Consider the following 10,067-nt stretch of genomic DNA (forward strand, 5'->3'; position numbering starts at 1 on the left):
TCAAGTCACGGTTGATCACCACGGCGCTTTTTCTCGATCATCTCTCTCTGCTTCTCCGCAAGCTTATCCAAAGCAGACGAAACCGCATCGCTTCCATTGATCAGCAGCCTTGTGATAACCTCCGGATCCGTCTCAAAACGCGCCGCCTCAAACTCCTTCCTCGCGTTCTCTCTCAGCACGTCCCTCCACAGATTTCCCCTGGAATCAATCCACATGAAGAACCGAGTCGCTCGTAATATGTCTCTGTACAAACTCAGCGCTTCCCGGCGCGTGCTCGTCAGACGCTGCCTGTTAAGCAACGCGGCTTCATCGTCGTCGATAACTTTTTTCTCTTTTTTCGCTAGATGTCTATCGAGAAGCTCCTCCACGGTGTCTGGACCTTCGTGCAGGAGACGTCTCGTCGACACGGCGCTCCGAGCCATCAGATCTAGACGACCTGACAGATTTCGCCATTTCTGAAGTTTCGCAGCCATCATCTCTCTCTCTCTACACCAAAATTGAAAAATTTCGTCTCTTACAATGATATAGCAAATGGGCTTATTCATAATGCAGAATAGGCCCATTTACGGCCCGATATAAACGCTCAGTCGCATAGAATTATCTATTTATCCTCAAACGACGTCGAATTAGGTCAATTTGATTTGAACCTCCTTTGGAGTGTTTTGGCTTGTATTCCATTTCCACAGAGGAAGAAGAGAGAGAGAGCAGTAGAACTAAGCTTCCATTAATACTACGGAAGCAGCCTTTTTCTATCTCTTCGCATGAACTCAAACGTTGTGACTCATCACGAATATGAGAATTAGAAAGATGGCGGTCTTAAACACAATAACTTAAAAATGGCATAAACAATCTGTCACGTCACGTGCATTCAGAAAGGATGTGAGAAGATGAAGAAGAAGAAGCTGACAAACAACTTTTAAGCTTAAATACAGTAGATGGATATATATACTTACTAGGTCAAAATCAACATACATTGTTCTAAAGATGAAGATAGAAGCGGTTGAAAACACACAAAACGAGTGAAGAAGATTTAAAACAAATGAACAATTATGAGAAACCCCATACGTTCTCTTACTTTCTGCTTAACTGAAACGTGATGCAATGCTACACTCTTCAAATAAAAATTCTGATCAGCTTTGTGGTTTTAAACTCTCTCTTGCGTATACTTTCCATCTCTATAGATTTGTTATTTTCAACGAGCAACATCAAATCCTCTTCCACCTGAATCTCTGTTGACACTTATATCCCTATTATTTTGACGTTTTTCCCCAACGAGATCGCTTCTGTTATAGTGATGTTCCATTGCAACCCATCGATAAAGGTTTTCAAGAGAAGCTTTATAGATGGGTTGCAGCAGAAGATGACTAAAACAAAAGTGTATATGTTCGAGAAAACTTCAAAAAGAATTAGAGATCTAACAATGTATTTCACAGATTAAAAGAGAATAACAATGTTTGTTCGCTAAAAGTATCAATCTATAGAAATGATGAACGCATGCAAGAGAGAGTTTCAACACAAAGATGACCAGAATTTCTACTTAAAGAACGCATGCATTGCATCAACCCTTCAATTAAAAGCAGAAAAGCTTACAAAAAAGAATGTAAAAAGAACATATCAATGCTTAATGGCCTTGCATATCTAACATCTCGTCAAGTCCTTTAACTCTCTCTAAACCTTCACTAATCAGATACCGAATCTTCTGTTTGTCGTTGCAGTCTCTGTTCTTTTCCATCTCTTCCCTAACCGTCTGTTTCAATTCCCCTGTATAAATCCAAAATCACAAACACACTTATTACACGAACACAAGAAACAATCAACAAAGCTTATTAAAATCCATGAACTTTTTTGTTCAAAAAAAACTACTAAACCCCTAAATTTCAAGATTTTGTAATCAAACCGGATCTACACGGTGAACGCAAATTTCTTGTCTGAAAGTTTCAGAGATGAATCTCGAGATACGTAATCGTGTTCAGATATATAAAAAAGTGAAAACACAAACCTCTAACATGAACAGGAGCTCTGTGAGCTATCTTCAATGCTTGTCGGTAAAGCTTAAGAACTCGAGCCCGAAGAATAAAACTCTGCAAATCCAAGGCTTGAACCATCATATATTTAATCCCCACCCGTTGAAACAAGAATTCACGCTTGAGAAAAGGATTTCTCGATTCAGAAAGAAAAAAAAAAACTGAAATCGAAATCGAATTCAAAATCTCTAGGGCAAGAGAAGAGAAGAGCGTTCCTGAGTTAAAAGAAAAAATGGGGGAGAAGAGAAGTCACGTGAGAAGCACATGATGATGAATCAATGAAACGGTGTGCAATACAGGTTAAAGTGTAAACCGGTAATCAGTATCAATCGTGAAATTACCGTAGCTTGGTTTGGTACGATTTATTTACTAACGACAACGCAAAACTGCAAAGAGACAAATTAGGTAGCTTCAAAAGAAAAAAAGAATACTAAGGTTGGATTATTAGCATCGTGTTTGAATAATAATGATTCCTTTTCTTAATCCTCACTAGTGGACAGTATAGCATTATTTTCTCCATTGTTTTTGGTTTATTTCGGTTTTTGTCACATTTTTCAGCCTAATTAAAATATCGTTTACTAGTTGTTCGTGCCTTTGGTGGACTAATAATAATCTAATATTCTCCCATATTAAAAAAAAAAAAAAAAAATCTTTCAAGCACGAAATAGTAAATCCAAAGATATCACTAAATTAAACAGCAAGTTCGGTGATTCAATAAAGACACAACATGTGATTTTGTATGTAGTTCTCTTTATTTGCAGAAGAAACAAAAACACACACATTGGTAAATATTTAAGCCTAACGATTATCTGTTTATTGTCGTCATTACACCATTATTCTGAATTGAACTACTCATATTATTACATGTAATGTCATGGAAAATAAATCTTTACTGAATACGTTTGGTCATTTTTAATCTTTCAAGTTTCAGCAACCGGTTTATTTTACAAATTTGTGGGGCGTTTGTAATTAGTAAAAATACTAGCTCCAACTAGTTCAATGCATCGTTGATAAGTTCTAACTTCTACTTTCCAATATAGTTGAATTTTTCTTGTTTTTACATGTTGTAGGTCCAAACTATCAAACCCCTATTTCAAAAGAATAATATACTATTTTTTGATTTTTAGACTTTTAAGACCCAAACTAAAGTCAAATTAGTAATTAACTAATCGTCATCGAACCATAAAGATAAAATTTATTTACCTTTAAAGCCTTTTAGGTAGTAGCAATGTAGTAGTAACAAAAAGAGGAAACTTGCAACAATCGGACATGCCTTACGCATTTAAAATTTTATAAGTCGGCCGTATAAAAACACAAAGGTCTTTCTTCCTTTTTAGCTCACAATTGACCAAAAACTCTCCTCCAATCCAGGCCACATCGTTGACCTTTTCAAACTCATTTCCTCTCTGTTTCCTTCTTCTAACATCATAATAGATCCCCAAAAGAACAAAAACCCACAATCCTCTGTTCTCATCTACGATTTTTTTTTTTTTTTTTCGCTTTTCGTGTAATCATCAATGGACAGTAAACACCATACTTCGACTTCAAAACCTAAAAGCAAGAACAAGCTCTTGCAGATGCTTCCCAAAGCCATGTCGTTTGGACATCGAGTTCCACCGTTTAGTCCCGGGAGAGATCTCCACCACAACCACCACAGTAACACGGCGTCTAATAAAATGTTTTTCTCCGGTCCTATGGTTCCTTTGGTTCCTAACGCGGCTAGGGTTAGAAGAAATAAAAACGACGGCGTTTGGGACGAACCCACTTCACCTAAAGTCTCTTGCATCGGCCAGATCAAGCTTGGTAAGTCGTCTAATAAATGCCCAACCGGTAAAAAGAAGAAAGCCGCTGCGTCGCTTATACCTAAAGTCTTTAAAACGTCGTCGTCTTTGACCAAAGAAGATGATAAAGGTCGTGTTTCGAAGATCAAACGTTTCTTCTCTTTCTCGTCGGCAAACACCGCATCAAGAAAATCTCATCCCACCGCCGTCTCCGCCTCGGATGAACATCCTGTCACGGTGGTTTCCGCGGCGGCGGCCGTGCCTTCGTTAGGTCAGATGAAGAAATTCGCAAGCAGCCGTGAAGGTTTAGGTGGATTTGATTGGGCGGCTGAGATGAAACTTGGAGAAGAATCGCCGGCTGATCATCACCGTGGTTACTATTCCGACGACGACACGAGAGGAGCTAACTTGAGAGACGATGATGACGACGACGAAGACGACATAATAATCCCATTCTCAGCTCCGTTAGGGTTAAACTTAAAACCAAAGAAAGAAGTTAACTTGTGGAAGAGAAGAACCATGGATCCACCTAAACCACTTCATCTTCAAACCACTTAGATTAAAATTTTCATCTCCATTTTTTTCACTTTTTTTACTTTCAATATATATATTTAAATTAGTGGTATCCAAAATTGTAAACTGATCATCATACACAATAAATCTGGATTTTGCTCTTATGTGTATATGTTGAAGACTATATTGTGTTGTTAATGATGAAGATGATCGTTCACTTCGTTTTTTTTTTTGTGAGTGAATCATTCTATTTCACTCCACCCATTTACATTTTTTACAATTACAATTTACTGTTACATTTTGTTTTTCTTGAATGATGATGACATGTGTCTGACAAGAGACAACAACAACCAATATCTCTTCACACCACCAAATTGTCCCAATATTAAATGTAATTCACAATCAACCATTTATATCACATACCAAATGAATATTAGTTGTGTAAAATGTACAGAATAAATAGTACAGTATCGTCATTGGGTAGGTGGTACAAAACTACAAATCATAATCTTTATGTAACAATTACATTTCATTCCCTTGCTGAAATCCCAAAATGATTTTTTTTTGGAGTTTTTTTTTTCACATTAACCGGTCTCAAATGGTACAGACAAAAACAAAAAATATCAATTTATCCTTTTTAATAAATTGAGTTTTGATACAAATTAATACGTAACACGAACGCCTGAGTACCGGAGGATCTCACCGATGAGTTCACCTTTACCTGAACCAACGTAACGACCACGAATCTCGCCGTCTTTAATGAACAAGAAAGTGGGAACTTCGATAACGTCCATGTCCTTGAGAAACTCCATACAACTATCGTTCTCATCGCCGTTCATTCTAGCGAACACTACTGTCTCCGACATCGACCGGGATAGCTTCAGCACGGTCGGGTACACCTTGACACAAGGACCACAGTGTTTCAGTCCGACATCAAGCACGATCAGCTTCCCTCCCACGCGATTCTCTTCAATCAGCTTCTCTACGTCAGGTCGACCGTGTAGCTGCACCACCGCCGAGTGGTTATCGCCATAGTATAGCACATCTCCCATTAACTGGTCCGGTTCAACACCTGCCAATGGTCAAACTTTACCATTTATTTACCTCTTTGCCACTCTATTACTTTACTAATAATAACTAGGCTAATTATGCTTCGAAATCTTATACAAATACACGAAATTTGCTTAGATTTCTCTTATTTTTAAAATTCGTTATGGGTATTAGTGTTACAACATCAACTAGTGTGATACCACCAATCTGCTAAATCTAGATTGTTATATTATTTCTCTTAATTTGAGAGATTTGTTCAACGATCATGTGCAACATCGTTTGACTAAAAAGTCTAATTTCAATTTTAATTTGTTTAAAGTTATATAATTAGAGAAGCAAACAGGAAAATTTGGGATACTCATCACCTTCTTCTTCGTGTATCTTCTCCATGCTCTTATAAAAGCTGAAGTGAGGAACTTTCTCAATCTTCTCTCTCCGACAAAGCTCTCTGGTCTTGTCAGATTCATCACCCATAACGAGCAAGAAAACGACGTCGTTACAGGTCCTGCTCAGCTCCACCATAAAGGGATATATCTTATTACTCTGATCACTCTTACTCGTAGCAAACTCCGCAACCACAAGCTTGCTCTTCGCATTTTTCAACGCCTCGTCGAACTCCTCTCCGCTGTGAATCTTCTGCAACTTCTCGTCTTTCGCCGGCGGTGTACCGACCTTTCCCGGAGGCGCCGCTCCGGCCTTTACTTTCACGGCGGAGAATAGTTTCCTCGGAAGGGTTTGCCTCCGGAACAGAGAGTTGGTTTTATTGTGGTTGAAGAATACGAAGGAGGAGGTGGAAGCAACGGCGGAGGACGGCCTTGGAACTACGGTGGCGATTGGTTTGGCTAAGAAGTTAGCTACGGTGGCCATTGTGTAGATTTGGTTAGAGATCAGTGAATGGTCATCTAATGTGGATAGATGTTTTAAAATGGGTCCAAGAATTTTATGTCCACTTGTTTTAAAAATTGTGTGGATTTTGTTCACTGTTGATTAGATTTTTTTTTCTGACAATATAAAAAGGAATATGTGAACTTGGTGAGATGACTGTTTCTAAAAGCAATTGAAGTTTTGATTTTGTTGAAACTGTTGCATAAAGACAACATATTCTGGAAGATTCCATCAGCATCAAAATCGAACCAAATGTTGTTATTTTACTTAAGGTCCATCCATTTGTAAATTTGTAATTGTAGCTTCGGTCTGGTAAAAAAGGAAAATGTATTCGGCTAAAGAAAACAAAAATTGCATCAGCTGTCAAAGTTTAGACATTTTCTCAGCTTCGACCAAAAAAAAGCTCCCATTGACTTTTTAACATGTATACGCGGAGTAAGTATATGCCAATACAAAATTATCCATAGACAAACTAAATGGGCATTTGGCCCACTATAATTTTGACCCAAATTATGTTTAATTATCACTGTGGCCACAAATCCCACGACCATTCACTATTATCGGACACTATGTCACACCTAACCACATTCTTGTTTACCAAGCTACCCCGTAACTCCACCGTTTCGGATACATTGCTCTATACAAATACAAACAAGGCGGCAGATCACATCGATAGACTTTTCAGGCGAATATTTTGTAAGAAATAAAATAACAAATTTTCCATTTATTCATCAACACTATTACGGAAGCAAGATCTTGCTTCCCTAATAAACACCAAAACATATTAATACAATGACAAACAAAAGATTCTTAAAGGCAAAAGGGGAAAACAGAAAATTGAACAAAGAACAAAGAAGAAGAAGAAATCAAATCATTCACAAGTTTTCTCTGATTTTCTACAGAGAATCATATGCATCGGCGAGAAGATTCCAGTTTCATCAGCTTTAATCAAGTAATCAGTATTCTTAAACAACAAGTCATAAGCATCAATAGTTTCTTTAGGAACAAGACCAACAGCTGAAAGAATCACAACCACAACACGGCTTCTCCAATACACAGACCTTCCCATCTTTAACCGATTTCACCACGATTTAGACAGTGGTTTAGCCAAATCTTTCTCCTTCACTACCTCGAACCCAACTTTCATCGCCGTCGCTGCTATGTCTTTGTAGCTTCTTAGTCCGGGAATCGCGTGTCCTCTCTCGAGTCCTTGTATCAAATCCTTGTGCTCTTCATCATCGTCTTTGTATTTCTCAGTTTTGACCCAGTCATAGGACACGAACAAAGCTCCTGGTTTCATCACTCTGAAGATCTCTGAGTATACTTCTTCGAGTTTAGGAGCGTGACACGTCGCTTCGATTGAGTAAGCACCGTCGAACGTGTTTTCATCGAAGGGCATCTCTAAAAAGTTACCGTAGAGGACGTTGCAGAGAGAATCAAGTCCAGCTTTCTTGTTGTGTAGCTTGGCTCGTTGCACTTGGTACTCGTTGTTGGTGATTCCAGTGATTTGGGCCCTAGAATGGGCAGTGATGGCTCTCATCGGCCCACCGAGGCCACAGCCTGCATCGAGGATCATTTGTCCAGGTTTCGCGTTTATGAGATCGCCGACCATCTCTTCGTGGATTCTTGTGGCGTCTTTGTTAGATTTCCCGGGGATATGTGGTGAGGAATGTAAAGATTGTCCCCATGTCCACTCGAAGATGTTTGTGACGATGTTGTAGAATGTGTCCACGAACTCAGGAACTTTCTCGGCGGAGACTGAGCCTTCGGTGAGCTCTAAAGCTCGTTTGCCCTTTAGATCTGATGGACCTAAGACGCAGACGAACAAGTAGAGGGCGCCGGCTAAGAGACCGGCGGTGCAAAAGAGTGTCACCGAGTCCACCATTTTCTAGAGGGAGCGAGGTAGAGAGAAAGAAGGGAGCTGATAGAGAGAGATAGAGAGGAGGATACGTTAGGTTAATGGTTTTTATGTACGAAACATGTGTATATATAGTAGTAGGAGTATGATCTAGTTTAGATTTTTGCAACAAAATAACGGGTAATCCTTTTTAGGATAACATAAACTTATATCTATACTAGATGAGGATTGGTTCGATGTGCAGGTTTAAAATTTTATAAATTAATTAAATTTAACAAAAATATATTAAAATTTGTTGTACGTTATTTATAAATTTTACTTTTGTTATAATACACTGATTTATATCTATTTACAAATTTTTATGTATGTTACCATAAAAAGTATATTTTTACACCTAAATATACTTTATGTTACAAATTTATTTTTTATCACCAACTATTTTACTTTCACTTCTGCATATTTTATTAATTACTAAAATTGTTGGCTCAAAAAACATTTTGAATTAAAAATATATTATATAATACACTAATCAATGATGTATCATCACAATAATGTATGACCACCATGGAAAAAACCTCGGCTCCGTCTTCATCCCTTATGAAAAGAACCTTGCGTACAACTTTCTCCAAAATGGAGAGAACCTTGGCTTCTCCTTCCTCCATGGGGAGATAACCTTTCGTCCAACCTCTTCCACCTTCCTCCCTTAGGGAGATAACCTTGTGTCCAACCTTCTCCACCATAGAGGAAACCTCGGCTCTGCCCTCCTCCTGTGTGGAGAGAACATGTTCACGTCTTTTTACTATCTCAAAATAGCTTGCTCCGACAAATAATGAAAGTAAAAACCTTTTTCTTACGTCACAAAATCTTTTGATAGTAACTAATGTTAATTTTTCCAGTGTATTCATAGAGGTGTCTTTGACACACCATGATGTAGCATGTGTCTCTATAATGCCTCAACCGCCACCTTGCTTAGTGAACCCATGTTCACTCTCAATCTGTGGGCCCACCCTCCTAAGTGGGCCCTACATCAATTCCTGGCCCGTGTACCCACCCATATTCGATGGCTGGTTTGTTATGTATAAGTGGTTTTAAAAACTTGTTTACCGACCCTACAAATCAACAAATGATATTTCCTGTGTTTTGTCTCCACTCACACAGTTCCAACAATCACTTGCAGGAAAATCACCCATCATGAAGTTCTCTGAGGACCCTTGACCGGAAAAATAAATGCATTTTGGTGACAAATGTGACCAAATCAATTTTTTTAAACCTTTCCGCAAACCAGGATGTCAACAACGATTTATGTTTTTCTAATCTATATATCTATGTTTGTTGTAAGCTTGTGTTTGATTAGCCTAGTTTATCTATTCATTAGGTTGATGAGCTTCTACTTGATATCTTCCTTTAGGATTGAATGAATAATGATAACAATTATGTTTGTAAAAAAAAAAAAAGATTTATGATCAACCAATCAAGGTTGAGAAATTAGAAAAAAAAAAATTTGACATAATTAAAGAAACAATAGAAAATTATAATCATTGTAATATATGAATCCCAAATATTCAAAGTGAAAAATATAAATTAAATAAAATAATCTAAAAATACTACAATAAAATTTAAAATATAGTATTAGTAAAAGGAGACGCATAGATTAATTTTTTTTTTGTCAACATATTAATCTCACCTATTCCCAACTGAAAAGATAGAAAGTATGAAAAATTTTGGTTAAAAAAATATATATCTTCCCATTAAAAAAAATTTCCCAATTAAACAAAAAAGAAAGCAATGTTTTTGAATAAATTATTTAAATAAAAAACGATCTATGTTTATATATAAATGAGTATTTACAAAATTTATAATTAATAATTAACTGTATATTTGACTTAATCATATTTCCTATTTTTTATAGAATTAATAACTTAAAATTAAGAATAAGTAAATAATATTATAATTTTG

The 10,067-nt window shown here is 37.2% G+C and overlaps 4 protein-coding genes and 1 pseudogene across 4 annotated transcripts in view; 1 reads left to right on the forward strand and 4 right to left on the reverse strand.

The window, feature by feature from the left end:
- The window catches only part of LOC104702359, a 2,486-nt gene extending 1,982 nt beyond the window's left edge, over nucleotides 1–504 (reverse strand). The window contains exon 1 of the mRNA XM_010418211.1: nucleotides 5–504. Within this exon, the coding sequence (XP_010416513.1) occupies nucleotides 6–476 (471 nt within the window). The 5' untranslated portion in view covers nucleotides 477–504 and the 3' untranslated portion in view covers nucleotide 5. The remainder of the gene's footprint in view (nucleotides 1–4) is intronic.
- On the reverse strand, nucleotides 1,407–2,266 carry LOC104702361. The gene is made up of 2 exons (XM_010418215.2): nucleotides 2,000–2,266; nucleotides 1,407–1,761 (listed from the first exon to the last, which is right to left on the reverse strand). Exons 1-2 carry the CDS (start codon nucleotides 2,106–2,108, stop codon nucleotides 1,622–1,624), a joined length of 249 nt encoding a protein of 82 aa, XP_010416517.1. The 5' UTR covers nucleotides 2,109–2,266; the 3' UTR covers nucleotides 1,407–1,621.
- LOC104702362 (uncharacterized protein At1g76070-like) lies at nucleotides 3,338–4,482 on the forward strand. Its single transcript, XM_010418216.2, has one exon. It carries the CDS (start codon nucleotides 3,542–3,544, stop codon nucleotides 4,361–4,363), a length of 822 nt encoding a protein of 273 aa, XP_010416518.1. The 5' UTR covers nucleotides 3,338–3,541; the 3' UTR covers nucleotides 4,364–4,482.
- LOC104702363 (thioredoxin-like protein CDSP32, chloroplastic) lies at nucleotides 4,800–6,327 on the reverse strand. Its single transcript, XM_010418217.2, has 2 exons — nucleotides 5,734–6,327; nucleotides 4,800–5,390 (listed from the first exon to the last, which is right to left on the reverse strand). Exons 1-2 carry the CDS (start codon nucleotides 6,233–6,235, stop codon nucleotides 4,981–4,983), a joined length of 912 nt encoding a protein of 303 aa, XP_010416519.1. The 5' UTR covers nucleotides 6,236–6,327; the 3' UTR covers nucleotides 4,800–4,980.
- On the reverse strand, nucleotides 7,125–8,138 carry LOC104704910 (annotated as a pseudogene).

This window comes from Camelina sativa, chromosome 7, assembly GCF_000633955.1.
Source record: "Camelina sativa cultivar DH55 chromosome 7, Cs, whole genome shotgun sequence".
Lineage (NCBI taxonomy): Eukaryota > Viridiplantae > Streptophyta > Magnoliopsida > Brassicales > Brassicaceae > Camelina > Camelina sativa.